Source organism: Ammodytes marinus, assembly GCF_949987685.1.
Source record: "Ammodytes marinus genome assembly, chromosome: 12".
Classification (NCBI taxonomy): Eukaryota; Metazoa; Chordata; class Actinopteri; order Uranoscopiformes; family Ammodytidae; genus Ammodytes; species Ammodytes marinus.
Window position 1 is genome coordinate 17,928,347 of NC_137216.1, and position 26,111 is coordinate 17,954,457.

The 26,111-nt window shown below is 39.7% G+C and overlaps 1 protein-coding gene across 1 annotated transcript; it reads right to left on the reverse strand.

Annotated features, from left to right (window-relative positions):
• Positions 1–3,220: 3,220 nt before the first annotated feature.
• Positions 3,221–12,627, reverse strand: chn1 (chimerin 1). The gene is made up of 7 exons (XM_080038738.1): positions 12,052–12,627; positions 10,441–10,525; positions 7,426–7,599; positions 6,045–6,122; positions 5,155–5,292; positions 4,408–4,513; positions 3,221–4,036 (listed from the first exon to the last, which is right to left on the reverse strand). Exons 1-7 carry the CDS (start codon positions 12,304–12,306, stop codon positions 3,865–3,867), a joined length of 1,008 nt encoding a protein of 335 aa, XP_079894864.1. The 5' UTR covers positions 12,307–12,627; the 3' UTR covers positions 3,221–3,864.
• Positions 12,628–26,111: the final 13,484 nt, after the last annotated feature.

Consider the following 26,111-nt stretch of genomic DNA (forward strand, 5'->3'; position numbering starts at 1 on the left):
CAGCTGTTTGCAGGGGAGGAGAGCATTACCATCCAGTCAACAGAGAAAGGTCAGTTATCTCATGGATCACAGCCTTTCAAATGTAGACTCATTACTGAGAATGAGGCACATCCACCACACAATACATTTGCAGATATTACTCCAGCCCAGTGTTATCTTGGCATCTGACTGAATGATAGAAAGCTTGATACATTTATTAGTGTGGTTTACCTCCTTTCAGAGTCAATGCCCAATGTATATGAAGGTATGATATATTTAAAATGGCTGATAATGGTGGGGGAGGCTAAACGGTTGGATGAAAATCCAATTTTGCCACACAATCACCGGAGACAAGTCTGAATTTGGCTTACATTAACTCAATGTGATGTGCTCACAAAACCCAAGTGATTAAATGTCAGACGGGGATTGCTTTTCAGATGCTTTGTAGGGGGGAAAATAAAGCAAAAAAACTCAATGCAGGGAATGGCTGAACATGACGCTACATTGAATGTTATGTTTGTCATTTATAATCCAACCCAAATACTTATAGTCTGTAAAATAAAAAAAATAAAAAAATAATTATATATATATATACTGTATATAGGGGAGAACAGGGGAATCTGAGGCATCGGGTAATGTGAGCCACCCCCTGTATCTAGGCAACGGGAAACATGTGTGGTCATGTGAGATATATGTTCAAGCCCCTCTCATTTCCCCATGGCCCTGAAAGAGAGGACCTCATGGTGCTGTGGTAAGCATGTTTTTTTCACCAAAATAGGTATTTTGCATGTACAAGTACATTTTCTTGCTGTCAACTTAATCAGCTGTTGTGCCAAAGCAAATGTATTCACATAGAAAAACTTCTATCATACGTGTTGATGAACTACCAACATATGAAACCATGTGATGCTGATAACTGAAGATTAGCCTGAAATGCTAAGAGAGGTAGCTTTTTCTCAAATTGTGGTGGTGGGGGAAAGTGAGCCAAATGCTGTGGGGGAAAGTGAGCCACTGTCTCACTTTCCCCCAGGCACAAGTTAAGTTTAGTCTTAAACATATTTTAATGTAATATTACATGACATATGTTTTATTTTAATGTCATACACATTGTAGAAAAGCCATCATACCAAGGAAATACACCAGGAAGACGACCTGGGGGCAACCACACGGAAAGAGCACCTTCTCATCTTTCCCTGTAACCTTCAGGGCTGGAATGTAGAGTAGGCCTAGTTGTAGAGTATGACAAGCTGATGTTACAATCCAGTTGGGTCTTCTCCTGTGTTCTGAGTCCCAGGCTGTTCTCGCTGGTTCTGATTTTCCTATGCTTTGACCCCCAGACACTAGCTGGCTCTAAGGGTCCTGTGTTCTGACCCCCAGACTGTGTTCTAATCTAACTGGTTCTATCTGTCATTTGAATCTTATTAAAACCTTTTGAATTATAATATGTTGTATTTGATTTTGTATTTTGTTCAGAGTTATTTTCAAGTGTTTAGAACATTTGCTTTGCTTAATTGACCAAACCCCATCATTGTTTTACTAGTCCGACATTAGTTCTGGAATGTGTGGCTAGCTTTCAGGATTCTTACTGTTACAATATGTGTTGTTATGGTAGTTTCAGAGTGGAAAAAGTAAGTGGATCAGGGGTAAAGTGAGCCACATCACAACTTTTTTTTAAACAATCATATTTTCACTGCCCTTTGTCTTGAAAAAATTCTGCTAATGCCCATTTCTAGGAAACATCCTGAATTAATGGGAAATGTGTAAATTTGAGTGATAAATCATTTTAGCTCGCTTAGAGGGGAGCAAATGTAAAAAGTGTCTCAGATTACCCCGTTCTCCCCTATATATATATATATATATATATATATATATATATATATATATATATATATATATATATATATATATATATATATATATATATATATATATATATATATATATATATATAAAAGTAAGAAAAATAAGAACTAAAAACACAATTCAAATTGGCGCCCTGATCCTAAACAAAACGGAGATCATGTAATGAGCCACGGATGGCTGTGCATGGCTGGTTCTAAGAGATTCCATAGCTTGGAAAGACATAACCAGTGGGTAATTAAAACCTAAAATGCATACATTTCACGCAACATTGTTTGCACATTTATCCAGTAATTAACAAACTCACTGAGTGCACGAGTAGTGTTGCCTTAGGTATTGCTTGTTTGGTTTTTAATCTCACAGTGAATCAGTGTGACTGATGTGATGTTTTGAGGGCTTTATATAAAGTCACATGACATGTCGCTTTTAGGCATTACCTGTCATTCTGAATATGCTGAATAGAAGTCTGTTCTGCCTGGGTCATCTAGCAGCCGCAAGCAAATATGTTATTCATGTCAATCTATTATATACAGTCTTCATTATTATTATTTCGTATTTTTCTTATTTTTTACAAATATCATGAAAAATAACAATGTGTTTATCTGTCTCTTAATCATTTCTTACTCCGTCTGTGGTTCTCAACCCCAAGCCTTTGAATTCTTGCTGTAAATAGAAATCTTTATAAATAGGTCACAGATATGTTGTATGTATGTATTTTTTCAGAAGGACTTATTTCAATAAACAGCTACGCATGGTCTTTTGTAGCAAATGTCCCTCGAAAAGGAATAAATAGGTAGAGCCGTTGGGGACAGTTTTCAGTGGTTGATCAATTCATAGTTGGTGCTCTAGTGAGTAAAGATGGCAGCAGGACAATGAATGTGACTGACCCAAAATAAACTAAATTGTTAATTATATTTTATTACCATGTATACAGGAGTTGTAGAAACACATCACCCTGTGCATAGAGGTGTTTTAGAACACAATGGAGACTGGTTTCACAATCAACATTTGTGAAACAGTTACATTTTTTTGAATTTGTATTTTATGGCATGTATTGACAATACAACTGATATAAAACGTGCCAACTTGATCCCACAGCAGATGTTTACGGCTAGAGCTAAAATAAGAGCAAATATTGGACACTCAATCGCTGGATGGCCAGTAACACAACTCGCAATGGACAAGAATGTTGTTCCATATCTTCTGAATCTATACGTAAGAAGCTAGTATAAGTTGTGTTTACAGCTTGTATCTGTTGCCCCCAAGAGCCGTGACAAATGTTGAATGCAAGTTTAACACACAATTTAAGATATGCTGTACATACTGTATATGACAATTCAGACGACCCATTAAAAACTTAATTTGTCAGAGTAAGGTTTAATAAATTAAAATAATCATGCACATGTTGTGTACAAAGACACAAGAGTAAAAAATGTAAATCACAAATAATGCTGTTTATAACACAAAAAAAGTGTTGAGATCAGGCAAATGCACCAGTGTGTGTACACATTAACAGGGAAGGTTCAGGTTACATAGAAACAGTTGAGGAGATAAAAAAAAAACGTCATCATCATAAAAATGACCCCAGAAGAAATCAGTAGCTTATTTTTAGATCCAGCTAAGAATATTTCAAAGAAAAAACAAAGTGCACATCAGGGAGCTGGGAATGTGTTCTACAGTATAACTACCACAGAACAGACAAAAGCAAAAGCACAGTGCTACACAATCTTAACACATGCTGGGTTACACAACTACAAAGCAACAAAGACCTCGCACCATGCATGCTGGTCTGTCAGCTTCTGAAAAGTCCCCCGACAAAAATGGGGAGACATAAGAGAATGTACAAGCGTCAAGTTCACCGTCTGACCACTACAGGGGAGAACAGATGTTGGGTCAGCACTATAGTCCATCCAAACGCAGGGCATTTAAAAAAATGTTTATCAATCAATGTAGTACAAACAGTCATTCAAGTATTCACATAAAATAATGATTAGATAGCTGTTTTATAAAAGTCCTGATCTGTGTTTAGAAGAGCAAATCTTCTTTTTTAATGAGCACCTCCACCACCTGTCTCTGGTAGCGGATGTCATTGAGTGACGTCATGGCGTCCAGGTCTGGCGCGCGCATTAGGGTGGGACCGAAAATGATGGCGAGGTTCTCCGCATTCATTAGGTTGAATTCCTCATTCTGTGTCACCCTGAAAATAAGAGTTAAAGTTAGAAACATGCACTGTCTCTGGAAATACATTTTAGGGAGTGTATGAAAATGACTTGCGTGGGGAGGGGGTGGGGGGGGGGGGGGCTGAACACTAATGCCCCCCCCCCTCCCTACAATATGTCGAAGAAATGTAACAGTATTGCCTGGTACTGTTCAATTGCAATTGCCAAATGTATGAGGGAAAACAAAGATGATGCCTCCCGTTTAACAGCCATTCTTCGGCATTCTTTGACCACCCTCCGATTACAAAAAATGTAAAATACATAATCATCCCCCTTTTCCAAAATCTATCCCTCCTTATAATTTTCACACAGTCCTTAAGCTCCTGCAGAAGTCAACTGTGTCACTCACCTTTTTAAGTGTGCCATGAGGTACTTCAAAGTTTCATTGTGCGACGGGGGCAGCAGAGCCAGAGCCTCGCGGAAAGCTTCAAGCTTCTTGTCGGGGTCCGTGAGCTCTGAACGTAAAACAGAAAGGAGCGTGCTGTTAGAGTGGCCTAGAATACACTCTGTGACCTCAGAGCACACAAGGGATTTCCTGTGGGGTAATAAGAGCCATTGAGATGACTAATGCAAATTAACATTGTCTTGACTGTATGGTCGTGTCTCGCAAATTAGGGGCACAATTGGAGTTGAATGCTCATTCAAGACTCAGGAGTCAGAGTTTCTGAAAGTCACTGGCTTATTCGTAGAAGTCAGCTGTGTAAAAGGCTGCTTTTTGTATCATCTGTGTCATCTGCAACTGAGGAAAATTATCAATGAATGTTCTCCTTTTGTAGTAAGTAGTAAGAAGAACAAGCATCAAAGTGCAGTCGGGGCACACTAAGGCATACATAAGGTACACAAATACTGTATGTAGTCATATTTATTGACTGAAATCTGTTGAAGGTTACCGATTTGTATTCACATACAGGTGTTCCTGTTATTTTATCCACCCTCTTTCTACAGCTCCCTATACTACAACTGACATATGTCATGTGTACCGAGCTAAGCCTTTTCTAAATGAGGTTAAAATGTTTAAGGCTCAATCATGGATGTTTGTCTGCAAGGGTTTGAAACAGGTGCATTTCTGACTCATTTTCCTCAGTTGTTGACTCACTTGCAGCCTCGATGAACCTGGGGTAAGCATCATACGCGATGACGGGAACAGGCAAATCCCTCAGGTACAGTTTCAGTGCACCCGTGATGATATTGATGTCTTCATAGGCTTTCCCTGAGATGTCTGTCTTCTCGCCATCTGTGAAGAAACAAGACAATAAGAAGAGAAGGAGAGTTTTCACAATGTAAATAAAGAATGGCTGAAATCAGCACATTTACTTTTCACAATAGAGATATTTTGTTACTGTGGGAGGGGGGAACAAAGGCTTCTTTCGATCTGTCTTCTTTCGCAAAGTAACTGCTATCATCCGCCTGGCCTGTTTTATTCTGACTTTTCCTTCAGTTATGCATGCTTTCCAGAGAGGCCATGGCCTACTTGTGCTGGCAGACTGAACATCACAGTGCTGTGAGCTGGAATGACACTCTGTCATGGATGATATCCCACATGCGGATCTGGCTATGAGTTTTAGCCCACTGCTGCAGGCTTTTTCTTTCAGTTAAAATTCACAATGCGTTGGGCCAAGACAGGCTCATTCTCACTAAATCTACTACTGAATCCCAATACAGCAGTTTTATTTTTTTATTTTTTTTTACAGCTTTGTTTAAGGCAGTGCGAGTACATCCATGGTTTGTATCCCCTGAGGTCCCTCCCTTTCAGTCTGCCCACGAAGTGAAACCCTGCGTGAGAGGGACACGTCAGAATAAGATTTGAACTCCCAGATGGACGGTAATCCCTCACGAATGTGTCACTCTTGCGCTAATTGGAAATGTTATGTGTGTCTTATTTAAACATATGAAATCACGCAATGTCAATCATCATGTTGTGTGGTGACAAATAAATCCATAAAACAGTTACCACACACATGGACAGAACCAAAGGATAACCCATACCTTTGTCAAACGCCGTTTTGACTTCTTCCACCGAATCGCTGAATCCAGATAATCTGTAGAGGCCTTCAGACTTCAGTCCTTGAGAGACAAACATGAAATAAACAACCTTTCAGACATGGTAAGGCCTGTCATGAGTAATGTAGAAAAATTCACCTGCTTATATCCCTTGGGGTGATTAAGAAAATGCCATTAAGCACATTTTAAATATGCATAAGAAATTAAGGATAAAATGTCCACAACGTCAGACAGTGGAACAACACGGGCAAATTGCAAATAGTTTTCTGCATCACTGGGCAAAATAATAAATACATAAATCAAACTTAGCTACAGACATGTATTAGTGGGCAGACAATGAGTTTCCTACATAGCTGAATGATTTAACTGAAAGGCAATCAAATAAGGCAGCAGGAAACGGACTAATGTATTCCTCATTACACATTTACAATTACCAGCACACTCATCACTCCTCTCAGTCACTCCCCGGCCTGACGTCAACTCAGTCAGTTATGTAAACTACTAATGCAAACTAAGGAGTATTTTGTATAGATTGCGTACTATTAAAATAGCTGTTTCACAATAAATACAGTAAAGAGGGCCCACAAACTTCATTTCAAAAGGTATTTTAAAGGACACATTTCTACAGAATAATTTCAGCCAAAGCGGTTAAAACATTATTTCTGAAATGAAATTAAATCTCTACTGAATACCTAACATTGAAATGTAGCTTTGAAGCATCTGTCTGAATTTGGTCTGTTTTGTACTCATCTCCAGGCATCATTTATGCCATTTTTCAAAACATACCTATTATTATTTAAATTATTTTCAGGTTTCACAGATAGAAGATGTATGTGTCCAATATACAAGTTGTTAAGAATAGTTTATGGATGTAAAATTTAAGTCAGGTCAGAAAATCGAGTTTTTAAAATTGGATTGGTCAAACTCAGATACCAAAATTCGAGATACAAATTAAAAAGTTGAAACATCCATTGCTAATTACTCAAGGCTGACTGGTTTGTATCAGTGTAATTAATGCATTTAAAAAGGGTTCATTTAGAAAAGGTACTTGACTACACAGAAGGACATTTTGAACTCAGAGGAGAAATCACACCACATGACAGATAGAAATACTGATATTTAAATTGAGCTCCATTTAAATTTTAACATTAATTATTCAGGAGTGACTAAATTTCCCACTTAGGTATTCAGTGCTTATATGCTTTAAATTATTCTTGCCGCTCTTTGCTTTCCTCTTCACTTTGCAGCAAACCCTTCAATGGAAAGCTATAGCTGCTTGGGCTCAACATTAATTCAATTACATCTTTGGGGGGAAACGGTGTGTTATACTTTATAGGAAATACAATAACAGACATCCTAAACTAACCTCTTGACTCAATCTCTCGTATGCACATGTCCACCACCATGGGTCGTGCTGTGTTATGGGCGTTCACCAGGGTCGTGAGGTCACAGCTGTACACTTTACGGATGTGTCTCAGGTCCGGCTTGCAGTCGTTTGGTACCAGAGGGGAGCATTGTTTGTGGACATTCAACCCACAGTCTAGCGAAAGAGAGACAAAGAGCAGGTTGAGTTCATGAATATTTTTCACTTAAAATGGAAGGTTGGTGCGGATCTTATTTGCAATGTAAAATCAACTACAATACAAGGTCAACTGAAATATTTAATCTATTTCAGTAATTTCCCAAAGTGAGGTGGTCTATTGTGTTAAATCACATTCAGCATGAGCGTCATCTTGATTCAGTTGGCTGGTTTTATGTGTGTTTTGGCTCGTAGAAGAGTGTTAATTCCCTTGATTGCTATTTGCCCCTTGAATGTCGCCAGAACAAGGGAGAGCTCCTCTCTCTCCACCACACATGACAATGGAGTCACCTTGAGCACCGAGTAGATCCAAAGTCACCTCTAGAGGACCATCTAATATTAACAACAGTAAAATAAAACAAAAGCACAAGGCAGGACATGCATATAATAGTCTTGGTAATTCATCAATGATAAAAAAGCATTTTATTTTATTATTAAATTCAGGAAAATCCTGTTTAATGTTTTAGATTGCATATTAGTCATGATGTCAGTGTAAGTATCCCACATTGTTTTGTCTTCAGTCACAGTAGACAGGGCGTGAGGAACAGCTGTCTGAGGGCAGGATTCACCTAGTCGGGAACAGAGGAGCCCGTGGAGATCAGACGCAGAGAGAGACTACGGCTAGCAGAGATGCATTGAGGGAATTAGAGGAACACTGGATAATGCTGTGGCCCGTAGGAGGGATAGTCAGCGCTGCTGCGTGCTCTATTCTTTTCCCAATACAAGCTCACACAATGGCAGTGGAAGCAGCTATTGAGGCGCTGCGGGCTACACTAGACCTAGTTTCCCAGACTAAAATGGGGCAGCTCTTCAAGCTCTTAGATCTGTTGAGTAGTCTCCAATGTTTTAATATGATTTTTTTTTTTTTGTTGACAAATGCAATGTGGTTTTTGCTTGAAAAAAAACCATTTACAAAATAACATATTTTTTTAAAATTCTAAATAAAAAATACCCCTGAACGCCAAGAATCTATGCTTTGGAGGACCTCAGACGATATTTAGATTAATATGGGTCCCCGGAGAAATTCACACAGCCCACATTTATATGCAGTGATGCAGAAATGTAATTACTTTAAGAGATGATTCTCTTAAGGGCATGAGACAGGCGGTATAATAGAGGAGGGCCTGTCATCAGACACAAGTCTTCTGAGCTCCTGTTGTCCACGTGAGCACACTGATGACCCTGGGTCCCAGGTGGGCTGGGTGAGGGCGAGCTGGGGGACTCTAGGGAAACCTGGAGCCTGCAGACGGGGGATACTGCTTTACTGCACCGTCAGCTCTGTCTCTGTTGCTATGGGGAGGAGGCTGCAGCTCTGTTTTAGGCTAAAGGGTCCTAGGAAACAGTTAAATGGTGGCTGGTTGCTCATTTTTGATCATCACGTCTACCACAAGTGTTTTTCTAGTTGAAGCTGGTCCCATTCCGACTGGAACTGAAAAACAAAAAGAGCCCCACTTGGTAGACGCTTTGGTTTTTCTACCAAGTATTTAAGTGAAATAGGGTTTGAGCTGCTTGACCTAGCTCTTTGGTTGAAGCCTCTGAATTTTAATGTGGGTGGAAATGGAGCTCTTTCCCCACGCTCCCAGCTCTGCTCCTCATTAAAGAGACATGCCAGCTTTGTTTTTCTTCACGGGCATGATGGGATGAGACTGGGGGGCGTACTCGGATGAGGAAATGTGGCACAACAAGCACAAGCAGAGAGAGAGGCTGCCTCCGCGGCACTCAGCCAAGAACAGTTCACACATACAAAAAAGAAAAAGGGGGTGGGAGAACACTTTTTGGTATGCAAATGTCCTCATCATGTGAGACTTCGCTGCCCTAGATTCTGGGAGCCGTGGTCGAGTGTAAAGGAATGGCAACATAAGAGTTTGTAAAGATTGGCTCCAAACATATGGGCCTTGCCTTCCCTTTCCTTGTTGTCGGCTTTCAAAATCGGCACATAAATAATTGAACGTCAGAGCTCCCACAGATATGTGTGACATACTTTGTTTCATCAATAAAACATCAAAGACACACATCCGAGTATATTATCGCACTATTCTTGGATGTGAGAGGAGTTCTAACAACAAGTGCAGTGAAATAGAAATCTCATCAGAGTATCTGTCAAACAAAGGGGAAAATACAAAAGAGGACTGGATGTGTGTATTTTGCGTCTATCACACCAAGTAACGAAATATTCATAAAGGACTGAAAATGGTTTTGGATTGTGGGTATTTCGAAAATATGCTCAATGCATTTGGAAAGAAATTAAAGAACTGAGTACATCGTTTCTGCCTGCTGCTGTTGTCAACCTACTGTTGCGTGTTTACTAGGTTAGAATGCGGCAAAACCGTGGAAGTGGAAACATTGATAGCCTTTGTTATGGTAATGGCTACAACCGGATGTGAATAACAACCGAGCCCTGAGCAAAAGAATCTAGTCATTATTCCCCCCCCCCCCCCAAAAAAAAGAAAATAACATACAAACAATGATTGTGCTGAAACTAATGTATTTTCTTGTTTTAACTGCATCCACAAACCCAGGCAAAAAGTGGGTCAAAATAGGGGTTTAGCATAGTGTACAGTATCAAAGTTACATCATGGCTACACAGCCCTCATGTCACTGTGTTATCCAACCCTTAATCCACAAAATACTGTTGGGATTTTTGGATTAAAAGTCAATAATCCAGGTCCAGATGCACTAAAAACCCATATACAGTAGGTTAATGCTCACTTTGGACACCATCAATGTAACCAGACCACACTGTGAAGTGAGGAAGTAGTTTATAAAAGACTGTGTTAGTGTTGCCATGGGAAGAAGATGTACCTGCACATTTGACCCCCTGAGCCATCAGTCCCCACATGAAGCTGGCACAGTGCTCACACCAGTGAGGCCCCCGAAAGGTATGAACCTACAACACAGAGGGAGACAGAGACAGATATTAGTGATGAAGTGCGGATGACGAGAGAGAGAGAGAGAGAGAGAGAGAGCAAGGGAGTTGCAGCCATTTACACCATAGACACGTCATTCTATTCCATAGCAGGCCATGAGACTTGTGGTTGCTGCCATCTCAAATGAGGCAGAGGAGGATGATTATCTGTGTACAGAGGAGGATTGTTTGTGCAAACAGACCCCTCAAACTGACAATACGGAGGTGGGTAAAGCGGTGACAGAAGTGGGGTGCATGGGGCAGCTTTGCTGTCATGGCACACTGGGATTTGACTGCAAGTTGTCAGGGAAATTTGCCCTGGAAGCAGTAGAAGGCCACCAAAGGCTGTGTAGGAAAGGGAGCACCCACACTTCACCTGGTATAACAGCGCAGAAGGAACAGGAAGGCCCCTGGCAGAAGGAGCAAGCCACAACTCTTCCTTGTTTTTTTCTCGCTTTAGGTCAATTAGCAGATAGCAGGCAACGTTTCGCTGAAGAATTGCCATTTTCCAGGCATGCGTATTACAGTGCATCACCCATCATTAATGGTTATTCCAATCACATGGAGTGATGTCATCCTATACTTTCTTTACGCTTCTTTTCATGTTTATTGTTTACAGAATTTTAGGATTAAAATGTAACATTTATCTTAATAAATGTTGTTGTTATTGACTTATGTTTTCATATGATTATTCTTTGTTTAGTCCCCATGATGCAAACTGTATCATGCACATTGTTTGGCAAGAAAAACAATGAATATGTCTCTTTGGAGTCATATGTTGTAAGAAGCTGTTGTATTAGCATGTAGGAGTCAAACCATAGTTCAACTTGATCAATGTGGCATTTTACAATCATAATGCTTAATTTGTTTACTTGAAAATGTTGTTAAACTGTATCATGTTGTCTACATAAGTATACTAGCATGCTCTCTGTTTTATGAATTCACTCAAATTATACATTACACTTAACCGCTTTCAACAGAATTTATAAACCCCTAAAATAATGTGGAAATGCAACACTCAGCTATACAAGGGAACAAAGCAGCCCGGAAGAGATTGGTAAGGCATCAGCAGTTTGTAAGCCTTGGAGGTAATATTTCACCTGCTGATCTCCATCCCATTACATTAACCAGCCAAACAAGGCGAGAGCTTGAGCCAAATAGGGATACACTCCTCCACTGTTTCCCCCACTAATCTCTCCATCTGCTGTTCAAACTAACAGCAGTGGCCCAACAGACCACCCAACAGATTTTCTTTTGATAAAGGCTCTGGACTGGACAGACCAAAAGAGCTCTGTTTTTCATCCCCTCTCTCTTCCACTCTGTAGCACTCCCCTCCTCCTCCTCCTCCTCCTCCTCCTCCTCCTCCTCCTCCTCCTTCTATCTCCCACTAGGGGAGCATGAAAAGCAGCCCCTCTGGCCAAACAAGATGAAATTAAAGCGAAACGTTTTTGGGAGATGACACAGCCGAGAAGAGTTGTTGTTTTTTGAGTGGATTTCAAGTCTCTCACCTTGAAGTTGTGGACTTTCTCAGACCTGGGTGTCCGCTCGTTCTCCTTCAGTGTGGCTTTTCGGACCAGCGAGGTGAGCTGTGAATAGGCGAATAGTTTCAGAGGCTGCCAGAAAGTGGCCGGAGGTTTCTGTGGCCCCATCCTCATCCCCAGAGCTGCGGCCAGAATGTCCTCCTGATGATTGGCCTCTCGCTTCGCCTTTTGCACCAGGGACTTCTCTTCCTTGTGAACCTCGTAGGACTCCCTAGATGGCATTCTGGTGCTGCACACTCGCCGAAAAACCAGACGAAAGAACAAAAACCCAGTGTAAGAAGTCCCCCAAAAATAAAGGAGCAAGGCTATCTGAAGCTCAAAGCAAGTCTATATCAATTGATATTACTTGCATTGTCCCCATTAAATAGAGACATAACAGAAAGACAAATTCTGAACTTAAATTAGGTTAAAAAAAAGTCCAAAAGGGGAAAAACTGTGGTCCCTGTTAAATCCTCTCACAGCAGTGACAGTAGATGAAGTGGAGCCTCTGTGATAGGACTGCCAGGTTTTTATACAAAAGAGGTTCAGCCCTGGGTGCTCATGTGGTTTTCTCTGGGAACGTGTATGCAGATGAGATGAGTGGTTGCGCTAATCCTCTCCTCCCTGTGCAGAGCTGATATTCTTCCTGGAACAGGGACAGCGCACTGTTGTGTATGGATGCTGTTGGAGCGGGCAGAGAGAGAGAGAGGGGGAGGAGTGCAGGGGGCGGACCCTGTAGTAGTCACACAGCAGATTAAATGGATCCCACCAGCCAATGGCAGCACGGATACACCAGCTTTATAGTAGCCACCACCCCGCCCCCCACACAACCATCTCCATCAGATAACCAGGCAAGGGGAGAGCCTGGCAAATACCAAATGAGAGTGGGATGATAATGAGCAGTGAATGAGTCATGAATCAAGAGTGGGCTGCCGCCGGCCCAACTTGTGACAGCAGTGGGCCGTTAGGAGAGGAGCTATTTTCAAAATCATGTTGCCACAGAAACAGATCATGACCGGGACCACATATAGAGCAAAAAAACACAAAAGCACCAAGCACGCAAGCAAAATATGACATCATTGATGTTGATGCAGGCTGATGCTCTGGCTTTCTAACTCATTTCAAAAAGGTCACATTCAACATTAAGCATTTGGACTACAAAATAAGATAAAAACTCAACTAAACTAATAGAGAATGAACAGCAATAATAAGCAACTCCTGAAAAAAATTATTTTTAAACAATCCATTCGAACAGTAATGAAACAGCTTTGAAATGTTCACAACAGCATATTTATGCACCAAAAACAGACTTGTAATTCTGTGTTTAGAAGGCCTACTTCTTGTATGCAATATGTGGTAAACACTGTACACCACTCTAAAGGAATGATAAAATACATTGAAATGTGTACAACATTTTATCCAGTTTAATCATTTGTATCATTTATCAAATGCACTGTTACGTGTGGTTTATTCCACATTATGATAAAATAAAAAATGTAACTGTCTGGAAGCTGGAAGCCATTTCTTTTCTCATCTGTCTTTGTCTGAATTTCCTTGCAGTTCAGACCAGTGCTTTGTGTTCTGTGTATATGCAAATGAAGTATCAAATATAGCAGGTTTATGATGGCGACGTGGGAGAAATGGCTCTGCAACCTGCCTCTGCAATTCACACTGCGAGTCAAATGTGATTATGCTCCCACGTCTCACAGTCTAATTCAGACTCAGCTGCTATACTGCAGCGTTCTCACCTTTTGCAGAGGACAGCTGGAGAGGAAGTGAATGTACAGTTCTCTCCTTTCAGAAATCAATAAGGACTGTTCTAGCTCCCGCTGACGCCACCTCAGCAGAGAGAACTATCAAAATGTGAGCGTGAACAACAGAGAGGGGAGCAGGAAAATGGGCCTTTGAAGATCAGTGTGCTTATGTAGAATCATGGCATCCCAAACTATGGTGTCTGGTGTGGCACGGATCATAACATGAAAGACGTGAAACGGAGGGCTTCCAGTGCATTGCTCCCCTCTCTCTTGCTAAGGGGGGAAAGTCTCAGCTCAGGAGGGTACCTGAGAGTGGTAAAGATAAAACACAGTAAGAGCCTTTCATAAGCACCGGTTCAGCCCTTTTAGACCCTGAGCACTTTTGAGGGTTTGGAAGCGTAATTGCGTGGCCTGCTGTTAAGTGCAGAAGAAGCATCTGACTCCCAGGATGTGGTTTTGCTTTGAACGCAGCTCTAATTGACACTGATTGATTTTTGCTTGTTTCCCGGAAACATGTCCAGAGATGGGACGCCTGCGGATGGAACTATACAGTAGGCCTATATGATATCTTTTACAGCCTGGACATGAGAGCTTATCCGACTGTTTTGATCCAGCCACATTTAAGATTCAAACACATGATTCGTTCTGGCTGTTTTGGTTCTGATTTGACCTGCACCACACTTTCTATTTCTTTGTTTCAACTTTATTTCATCCCTCCCTTTTAAGCCATTAAGCTGCTGTTTGTTTTACTGACTACTTCTGTGGTGTAACAAGGTTGTTGTTACATCAGGAAACATTCCCCTAATGCACTGCTGACCCAGAACATAAAGGTCCATTAAGAGGACAGCGTTATTTGCACTTATGATCTGACTGGGAACCTCTCTAGGCAATGATATCTATCTCAGTATATCACACAACAGCCTTTGTTTGAGATATATCAATATAGTTCAAAGTCCACAGCCATAGGAAAATGCAAAAAAATAAATATTCCTTTTTAGCAATGCATACGACTGAAAAAGCTTCCAATGAATGCTGTGAACCCCATCCTAGAGTGATGCTGCAAGTCATGAAGTTACATAATGTTATGTAACCGTGAACTGCGTCACATTGACGACTATAACGGCTAGGACGGGATCCAAGAATATAGAGGATTGATGAAGGTTGACCGCACACTGAAAGCTTTCAGTAAAGCTTGAAACCTTGTGTGGTGAGCACAATTTGAAACTTGTCACGCATTGTAGGTCGAAGCACTGTGCCAGAAGTGGCTTAACGTTAACATTCTGTATCCATTTTAAAGGAAATAAGCAACACCTATAAATAATAACACATTCATAATATAAAACCATTCATTATTGATCCTCGTGGACAATAGAAATCGCAGGTACAACAAAGACCACACACTCTCAGTCACCACTATAAGGAAATACCACATATGCATACAATGCAGCTGAAATCATTTCTCCTTTTTCCTTTTTTTTTTTTTGCTGGGCTTGCAAGAAAACCGAGCACCATTTACACCACATTTTGCCAGGACAAATAGATTACCTGGAGGTGGCTGGAACAGTCTGTGCTTTGACAGTGATGTATGGTAGGCTGCTATCACGGTTTGATATTCACACAGCAAGGTCAGAACAAGCGTGGGACACACTCTTTACAATGCATAGGCTCAATGGAGTGTGAGGTTCCAGTCATAGCTGCTTTAAAATGTGTATTTATCATCATTTTAACAAAAAAATAACATTTATAACAGTTCAATGTTTGCCAAATGTTTGTTTCTCTTAAATCAATTTATATAAAGGAATCTATGCTCATTGAACCAGTCCTAAAAGATGCATGCACTGTACAATATTATATTGTGTAACAGTGGTAGTCTCACAATGTCAGAAACACACAGCGCTGAAGATAGCAGTGATCCAGCGCTCCAATGACATGGAAGCAAATCCGTGATCACATTACTGTTGTCACGCTTCACACTCACAATGACCTTGACAAAAAGCATTCAAAAAGTGTATTCTCTACTTAGCTATTAGGAATGATGGAGTAAAACAAAGCTACAATCATCCCCCACTGCTCGGAAAAACAAAGTGGTCCTGGAGATAATAGTCTAAAATATAGGTTTTTCCTTCATATTTGTATTATGAATTAGTGGAGGTCCACACAAATGCTGCCTTTTATCCTGTCTTGAGAAACAATTTGGATGCGGCAACATCCACACGGGAGTCACCTACTTTTATAAAGGACGACTGTATTATGTGAAATGACAAATGGTTGTGAAGAATAATTAAAAGGCTTGAGTGGTTCTTTATCTCTTGGTGGCTCTACAGAGAGCAGTTTTCCCCAACAACACTCTGAATACCAGTGTTAAGAGCGTGATGAATGACCCATTGTGCACTGAGTATTTTGGCATCAGGGGGATAATAACAGGGTGGGATAATTCAGTTGATGTCTGGTGGGATTTTTTTATTTTATTTTATTTTTTACAGAAGGGTTAGGGTTAATAACATAATAACATTTTGGGGAATTCTGTTTCTTTCCAAAAGTGAATCTATTACAATCTCATGTGTGTGATGCTGTGTTCACGTCATGTGGGATGAACGGTATGAGAAAGGAAAGATCACCATGTTTACAAGGTTCTGCTTTTTGTGTGGTTGTTGTGTGATGGTTAAAATACTGTGGATTGACAACATAGTACTATATCCATCAAATGTAAGGTTAAATACTTTGAACAATTTCCTTGAATGACAGACTTTGATGCAGATGCATCTCTTTATGCAATTCTTTGGGGGAACATCATGCCATTAAACAAACTGTATTTACAATGATAACCTTTCAGATTAGTTTTTAATAGCCTAATGTAACCTTAATAAAAGCCCCTTTCACACATCCACTAGAAATGGTTAAATAATTTTGATAAATACACTAATTCACGATCAAAGGTGAGATGAAGGTAAAATGAGAATATCAATAACAAGTGTGTGTTAAGTACTGTGTACACTACAATGCAGAGGTTGAGTCGTGATGTGATTAGCTTAGCATAAAGACTGGGGGATACAGCTAGCCTGGCTAGCTCTTAAATGATACCCAGCACCTCTTCCAAAGCTGTGTAACTAACTCTTTGTATTTGCAGTTTTTTTAGGCTATATAAAAAGGAATGAAAAAACAGCAATTTGTGGTTTTTGTGCAAGTTAATGTTCTGAAGTTAGTTTTCTGCAAACAACAGTTGTGCTGTTGTTGATGACTGATGTGGATATACTGCTGTTTGTGAAGAAACGGCTCCTACAAATAGCTCCGCAAAAAAAACACAACTTGTAATTTTCCTGCTTCAGTGTGTGTATGGATTATATAAACAAGATAATATGCAGTAATTAGTGATTTTTATCTGTGCTGGCAAGATATCTGTGTTACACTTATATATAATGCAGTACTTATACTATTAATCTACCCACATTGATGTCCGATAAATACTTGAAAAGCTCCCTGGGTGAGCATCCAGCGTTGTATAACTGAGTGCAGAAGATCACGCTGGTCTCATAATCATGGATGGCTAGAGCAGCTATATCAGCCATGTACTTTTTCACTCTTATGTAACTGTACCATCCTCCTCCACATCCCTGGAGAGAAGGATGCTAAAAGTCCCTGCAGCTTCCTTAAGCACAGCAGGGTTTCACAATCAGATCTTACACACTCAGTTGTGGTTATGGTCAGAGGTCCTCCAGAGGTTACCATCACGATAAAGGTGGATGTACAAAACGACATTTACACTTTAAAAAAAAACATCTAGATGAGCTGCTGTGTGTGCAGCTACGATTGGATTCAGAAGATCCATGAGTGAAGAATTTCTGAGCTATTATTTCAGGCTCACGGACTTGACCTCGTCAGACACCTAACAAGACATATGTATAATATCAGTGCTAATAATTCACTAAATTCTCTTGTGGTTACAAATCTCTTTGGCCAGGTTCCCTAGAGTGGAAGGTGTAGCACACTAACACCATATTAACGCCCATTTTTTTACATTGACATGTCCACTTTGTTTCGGTGTCCACACACTTTTTTTTCCCCATACCTGTGCTTGCAACAGTAGCCTTTATAATAGCGATGTGTATAAAAAGAAAAAAAGAAAAAAAGAAAAGGAAAAAATAGCAGCTTTCTTTTCAGTGTTTGGGGACAGGTGGCCCAGAGTCACATTTTGGCAGCAGGCCTTGACTTCCTGATCAGTAATCTGCTCAGTGTCTGCTCTGTGGAGTGCTGACCATATTGCATCTTACTATGTTCCGCATGCTGAGGAAGACCAGCATCTGTTTAGAGTGCCAGGTTCCCATGAGAACAATGTTTCTGAGCCGGTAAACTTCTTTTATACACTACCGGTTATCTCACTAGAGGCAATGAGCTGACTGGTCCCATGAGGAGTCAATAGAAAATAGATATTTTGAAGGTGCTGATGTATGAATAACTTTGATTAGTGCGCTTCATGCTACCAGACACCCAACATGTATTGCATTTTAAACAGGAAAAAAAGAAGGGATAATGTTGCAATTGCTTTGCTCTGTCAGTACTACCTAAACCTGTAGCAAGTTAGCCTGCAGCTCAAACCATCACTGAAGATGCTTGGAGTACTAAGCATCTCCTGCCTAAAGCGTGCTAGAAGTTGGTAGCAGCCGTGGTTGGCTTGAATTTATTAAATTCAGCTAAAGTCAATGGTGAAGAGTCAGTGTCCAGTGAAACAAAACACTCCTGCAGCATGTTCTATTCTTCTGTATGCTTTATATGTGTCAAACAATAATCACTTTGGGTGAACAGGAGTTAATAGACTGCCATAGTGAATATGAACTGAATAAATATGGTTCGATTGGTAACAGAGATTGCTTCAAATGTATGGTCGTTAAATTTCTTTCTTTTGTGAAATAGAAAAGGACACTGTCTAACTTAAGACAAAGCTATAACAAGGTCCAGGGTCCACAGTGGTGCTTTGAGCTATATTCTAACATCAATATACTGCAAGGTTCATTTTCTCAGTACTGTTTATTAGCGTGCCAATATTTGCCAAAGAACAGCAAAAACACAAAGTACAGTTGAGGCGGATGGGAACATGATTTTAGTTTCATACTTCATTTTTAAATGCAGACAGCTTTATTGTGTTTTATTCACACATTGGGTTCGGGTTCACAACAGGCGCCTATAATCAGCTGTAAAATAACGCCTGAAGTGCGATTCTTGTTATCGTTTGTCGACTTCTGGTTTTCACACCTTTCAATGAAGTGCAGACCGGTGATGATGTGAAAATCTTTTAATTAAAGGATATTTATAGCAACCTTTTTTTAAACCAGCATTTGCTGGGTACATGTAATGTAATGTAATGTGCAGACAGTCGAGGCGGTAGGTTAGCTAACAGTGATTTATTTATAAAGATGGCTGATACATCCTGGCAGATACAGGGGGTTTAGCAGACAAGCAGGTACCAGTAAGAAAGCAGATATATAGATAAGTAACAACCATGATGGCTGATGGGGAAAGAATGGAAAGACTGAGAGCCTCTAATGAAAGGGCAAAAACGGGACACTCCAACATATGTCTAAGAATGAAGTCAAAAATATTACTTTATTAATTGAAGTATATAATAACTCAGATCTTATTCTTGTAGTTTTGAGCATTTTTTCTATCTGCGATTTGATTTCTGGTGGGAAAATGTCAGATGGTGCAACAAACGCAAGCAGTTACACAATCATATCGGTCGTAAACTCCAAGGTCAAACTCATTTCTAGCTCCATCAACTTTCACAAAACGCCTTTCCTGGTCAAAATACCGGCCCGTAGATTTCCACACACAGTTTACTGTGCAATGAGGGGTTATTACCGACATTATGGGCAAATAAAGTGCTTTAGATAAGCTGGATGTTTTAAACCTGTCTGATTGACTTTTTGTTGTTATGGTTGTTGTTGTTGTTGTTGTTGTTGTTGTTGTTGTTGTTTTATTAAGGGCATTTTAACAATGTTGCTGTGTTCCCAGATCTTAGCAATCGACTTTGAGAGTGCAATGGTTTCATAACCAGGAGAAACAATGGCCCGCTTTGTAAAAAACCTGGAATTATCCTTTATAAAAACACACCCATTTTGTGAACAGAGGTACGAAAGTCAGAATAAACTGTATTTATTCTTGAACACTGCAGTATTGTGGGTTCAAAGTGGCTGGCAAAGGGAAAATGATTGACATTGATTGGTGCATGAATGCCAAAGCAGCAGTTAGGTATGAATGTATATGGATTTCTATCCATCCAATCCAAAGCATTTGGCTCGAGGCAGTTTTCAAATCAGCAGGCCATGAATATCAAATCATTCAAAATTACCCCGAACAGAGGGACTGGCGGACATCTGGTAAACCGGTGTCTGTTGATGATACTCTCCCCACGCAGCCTGCTTGTTAGCATATCAAAGAGAGAAATGTATCCTTCAGACAAAAAAATGTACAGAAAAAACCCCAGAAACGTTATGTACACTGTATAACTATATTCCTGTCCAGACATTTTAGTCCACACAAAAAACACATTCACTTTACGTAATATCCAGAGTACGACATTACACAATTGGTGGACTAATGAATGTAATCTGCCAAGATTTCCAAACAGAGTTGCTCTTTGTTTTTAACCTCCGAGGTTGAATACCCCCTCCACCACCACCACCACTACCATTATCCAACCTCATTCATGAGTCCCCTGCACTGTGAGAACAACACAACACCAATGCAGAACAATGGGGAAAGTTTTCTGTAGAGGTAACTCAGTTGCAAAGATCGCCCTGAACCATTCCCCATTCGCCAAATGAATTTATTTCAAAGAGATGTGAAATTGTCAGAACCTATGTAATCTGTTCCTGCACTGTTAAGCAAGGACAATCTCGCTCATTGTCGACATGCTGCCTCACTTGCCTCTGGCTGCTTGTTTCTTCCTCTAGGGGCCTGTCTATGTGCAGAGCCAGAGCTCATTTACCATCCTTTGTATCCATCGGAAGATTAAACAACTTGTGCTCAAACTCATGATGGATCAGTATTTACTACAAACAAGCAAAGGTCTTTCTTACCTTCAAACAAATGAACTGGCTGACCCCGACTATATGTAGATCAAAACTCTATACACTACCTCTTTAAGTCGGATAAATGGATACATGACCTGGCTGCTACCCTCATTACATAATTTGCAAAAATGTGCTTCAAGAGTTTTTTTGTATAGTCATGACGTGAACACTCACAATGCAACTTTTAATTCTCCATAATGCTGAAGACCAAAACAGTGAAGACAAAAACACCATCAATGATTTAACTGTGTGCAAATCCAATGCATGTACAATCGTACAGCAAACCACAAATAAAAGCACATTTTTTAAAAACTGTTCTCTCATGTTATATAAATTCCCATCTTCGCCCTGGTGGAAAGTCACTGCCTTCGAAGTAGTGATGCGTAGAACCATTTTTCATTTTGATCATCGGGGCCCCGTTCTATCTGATTGTTCAGGCAATCCTCTACTCATGATGAACAGAGCAGACCAACACTCATCGCACTCAGATTATTCAGCCAGTCAGAAAGTGCTGGAGTTGAATTGATTTAATAGATGGAAATAACAATACAGGACTGCAGTAGATTTACATATATACACACACAATATATACAGTACATATTACTGTATGTATGCAAAATAAAATACAGTATTTTCCTTTCATTTGGAACATTTTCCCATGTGTACACTGTTTTCCACAGGCCATACTCTCATAGTGAGTTAGAGTGTCCTGGCAAGCAGAGCTGTGGCATACAATGCACAGTCCGTCTTCACAGGGCCTGGGTTTATGGGCTGAATGGAATTATTGTGGATGAAGTTGCCCTAATTCCCCATTATTGCTTCCCTGACCAGGGAATAGTGAACTGCAATTTTAGATTTAACCCACAATATAAGGTTTGTTTGCACAGAGACATGTATGTAATGAAAGTGTGAAAATATCACCACATGTCTGGAAAGATCAATATCTGTCATGGCTTACATGTTCCAGAGCTGCATGTTTACACAAGGACAGTCCAAAACATGTCAGGATCACTGGCACAGCTGTTTACAGGAGCGGACGTTTGAGAAATGGTAGTTCATGGTTGTCAGGAAATCATTGAATGCACATGATTTGACTGTTGAATGAGCAAAAATAATACTAAACACTTCATTTTAAACATGCATTGTGAAACCCTTAAGTGGTTAACAATTGTTGAGAAGGTTGTTTTTACCAACATTATAAAAATGTAAAAAATTAATTTCCCATGCAAATAGTATGGGTTGATTTGCCCACATTTGGGGTACTTAGAGTATCTATGATGTGTCTGCCCCCACATCAATATAATGGAAGTGAATGGGATTTAATTTGTAGTGCTCACATGTAAATAATAAAAAAGTTATAGTGGTGTGTTTTTGGTTACGCTGCCTGGATAATCAACACAATATGTAACTGATATTTTTAGAAAAGTAATTCCAATAAATACTGTTAATTGAAATGACTCCAGGGATTTTGTCATTTGGGTGAAACCAGCCTTTTTTAAATTACTCTGAACACTTCCTGTCAATATTAGCTGAACATATGCTACTGAGCAAATAGCTCATTTGAAGCATGTTTTTTGGATTATTCAGAGTAACTGGGTCATTGTGTCTGGAAAGAGAGACTGCAGTTGTGTTTCTACTGTGCCGTGTATGCCACGAAGAATTCACTGTGGATGCATCAATCACAGTAGGAGACAGATACCTCAAACTGGACAAACTAAAGAAGAACATGATACAGATGGAGCTAAGTGAGGAACTAGGTTTTATAGTTATTCGGGTGAGCTAACCCTTGAATGCGTCAAATGCACTGACATGCTCTAATTATTTATCGGATAGGTTTGCTTTTTCAATGTGCATATCATAAAATGAATTAAGGTCTGTAGATTGTTTATATTTTTGTCACATAAACAGAAAAAAGATGCTAATATCAGTGTAAGGTTAGAATAACAGATCCTTTAGAAATCAATCAGAGACGGTATCTGACTTCAAAGCAATTTCAAAATTCCTGAAAGCCTGTCTTAAAGCACAAACAGTAATTAGCCATCACTTCATTTAATAGGGGGAAAGCTAAAACAGTGATTAGCCCGCCTTTGTTGTCTTGATTAATTCATTCGCTGCAGTGAAAGCAAGCAGCTGCGAAAGTCTGCTAATCAGCGGCGACAATCATCACAACACGGCAATCTTCAAAAATGTCTGGTGGAAAGGAAATATATCATGGTGCACAAAATATCAGTTATGATTTCAGGACCAAAACATCTCTAAAGACCTAACAGAGTTGGGATTTTTTTAAAGGATATTTTCTTTCATAGAGAAAACTGTGATTAAGTGTATTTTTCCATTTGCCAAAAATGTTGATTATCTCTTTGTTGCTTTCAAATTTTAATCTTGCGCTTTGGGCCAAGAATTGTATTGTGCCCTACAAACATTGCAGCTCCCACACAGATGGATTAAAGATGCAAAAATTCACATCCAACACTAAACAATGTCAGGAAAGATATATATGAAAATAGAAAAAGGAGGAACAAGACAACTCATGCTGCATCTCATATACTTCTTTTGCTCGTCGTCACTGTAAATGAGGGAAATCTCAGTGTCTTTCGAGTGAAAATAAAGGCTATTGATTGATAGATATTTTTCTGAGAATCAAATCTGTGTCACTACTCATTGAAATCAATTGAAGTGTGGAAGAGTTAGATAAGAGTTGTCTGTACCAGTTGAAAATATGTCGTCTTTTAATGTCATTCAAGATAAAGATCCCTTTGGTGTCACAGGTTTGGGCTCCTGCGTATGCAGTTGTTCACATCCACATTTTCAATCATTATTTAAAAGAGGTAATCTCATGAAGGTCATTCTCCAGGTAAATTGTTATTTGTAAATCAGGTATTTGGTGCATGATAAGCAATTTATATACGTGAATAACAAGGTCTCTTCTCTCTTTACAGTGATCCTATTGACAAAGCTGAGACAATGGACACAGTTGCTTTCATCTGCATGACAATGTTGTGACAGTGGATCAATAAAAGGCGTTCTCTACATTCCCCGTGTCCGAAATCACATCAAGCAGATATCTACAAGATTCATCTGAGATCCAACATTCCTATCAAAACAATGAAAACAGACAAATTGACACATCCTTTCAGGAAAATTATGTTTGTGACTAATAACACTGAGAATAGATTCTATCTATTCATGCTTACGTTTTCAGGCCCCTGCTATTGTGCATGCTAACACAAAGGCACACTTATGTTACTTATGTGGTTATAACAACATTGGGGACTACAGGGGACTACAGATGAAAACTAGCCTTGTGGATAAATCTGCCACCTTTACAAAAATGTTCATTAATATGCGTTGTCCCATTTAAATACAAGATAAACATTGAGATCAGAGAAGGAACAGTATGTCTTATTTATAGTTATAGTTTATAATAGTTTTAATAGTTTGATGACAGTGGAGCTCTATGGCACAGAGGAATAAGCTATAATAGACTTTGGCTACACAGAGAACATTTAGCATGATCAGTTAGGGTGTTTTCATAGGGTTAAGGTTTGCTGAAAGTAGCCTACTGTAAGAAAGATATAGAAAATTCCAAGACTCTGCCTTTGAACTGACTGATTATGTAAACAGTGACTGCTCATTATGTGACAACCGAAGACAGTTTATGGCCTGAAATCGTGGCAAATCTATCGACAGCTGGCCAGAGCTGAGGACTTTATGACGTCTCTGCAGGCCTGTCAAACAGACACGGTCCTGGTTTTACCTCGCCGACACAGTTTATGAGCATGGGAATCATAGGACAGACTTTAATACCGCCAATAAAAAGCGGCGACCTAACAGTCCCTGGTGTCATCTGATAAAACCACAGTAATGCCCGCTCCCCTTCACGTGTGATGAGAAGTGCCCTCATTAGCACGGCACTGCTCTCAGACATTTGATAGTTAAATCCTGGGTTAGCAGCCTATTCTGTAATCCCATTAACTTCATCAAGCTCAGCCGCCGATTTAACTGTTGGGAAAAATGGGGTCTGAGACCACGCAGGAGCTCACTCAGACAGAACTAATTCTGTCAAACTGTGTGCATCCTGAAGATATTTTCATAGTCCACATAAGGAGTGTAGAAAGAACCACATAAGGATGAGGCTTTTTTTAAACCCATTTAGTAGATTTATGAAAATCCCATTAAAGGGTGACTGACTTGAGTTAGTGCTGCAGAAATTGGAAGATACAGCTGTTGTGACAAAAATGGACTCGGCAAATTTTTTCTATGGCTCGTTATGAATATAAAAATGGAGTAGCACAATTAAAGACTGAGGAAAGGGAGAATTCATAGGTAGATGCCCATTCATCTGACTCGTTACGGTTATTGATGAAAAGAAAAAAGATTTGATAACTTAATAAAATACAATTCATTGGAAAATCAAACCGAGTGTCTTGATTGATATATTTCAGAGAGACAGTATACAACTGGCGCTTTACTGTATGACTTTGCACTCGCATGTGAAATTCTCACCCATGTTTTTCAAGGTCATTTCAGTGGAACTGCATCCTTCAAGCATCTTGGTGAATCAAACCTGAGACAACTGCTTCGTACGTTTAGAGACAATGCATCTGAGCATCATTTAGAATTCAAAAAAGCTTCCTATAGATATTTGCAATAAATCAGTGTTGTTGGTTGATCGAGTTGAACAGTTTGTCCGGGCTGCGACGTGGGATCTTGTATTTAGACCTTGAATTTGGTTCACAGTGTGTTGTAGCTTTGATAATGAAAGAACAAATGAACAGAGCAGCAGCAGCAGCAGGCACAGGGTTATTTGCAGATATTTTTAAAGCTGCTTACTCGGTACGTCACATCAAATTGGAAAATAAAACCTTCCCCCACTCCATATGATGCCCATTACAGGAACACATTGAAACACTTCCCGACGTAGTAAGATAGGTTTGTTAGTTTTCAGGAGAGCTAACATTAAAATAATGATAAAACCTTTACTGAAAGAAAGCCTCAAATTCGGAAGTTAAGATAACATAACCTCTCTTGATAACAGGCAGGGAAATTGAAGCAGAAATACACAAACAGATTTGTGTTGAGAAGAAACTTAAAACTGAAACTCTTCATTGCACAAGCTACTTCTACCCAAAATGAAGCATATTGAAATAACTCAATATGATACACACATGAACAGTGTGTGTGTGAACACAATTAATTAAATACTACATTTGCACTTGATAATACA

What these genes read in the sequence shown, in the direction of transcription:
- chn1 (XM_080038738.1), bottom strand. Translation starts at nt 12,306, where the DNA reads ATGCCATCTAGGGAGTCCTACGAGGTTCACAAGGAAGAGAAGTCCCTG. An exon ending in AGAAAGTCCACAACTTCAAG is followed by an intron (nt 10,526 to 12,051) that starts GTGAGAGACTTG and finishes TCTGTGTTGTAG; the next exon opens with GTTCATACCTTTCGGGGGCC. An exon ending in TCAGGGGGTCAAATGTGCAG is followed by an intron (nt 7,600 to 10,440) that starts GTACATCTTCTT and finishes CTCTTTCGCTAG; the next exon opens with ACTGTGGGTTGAATGTCCAC.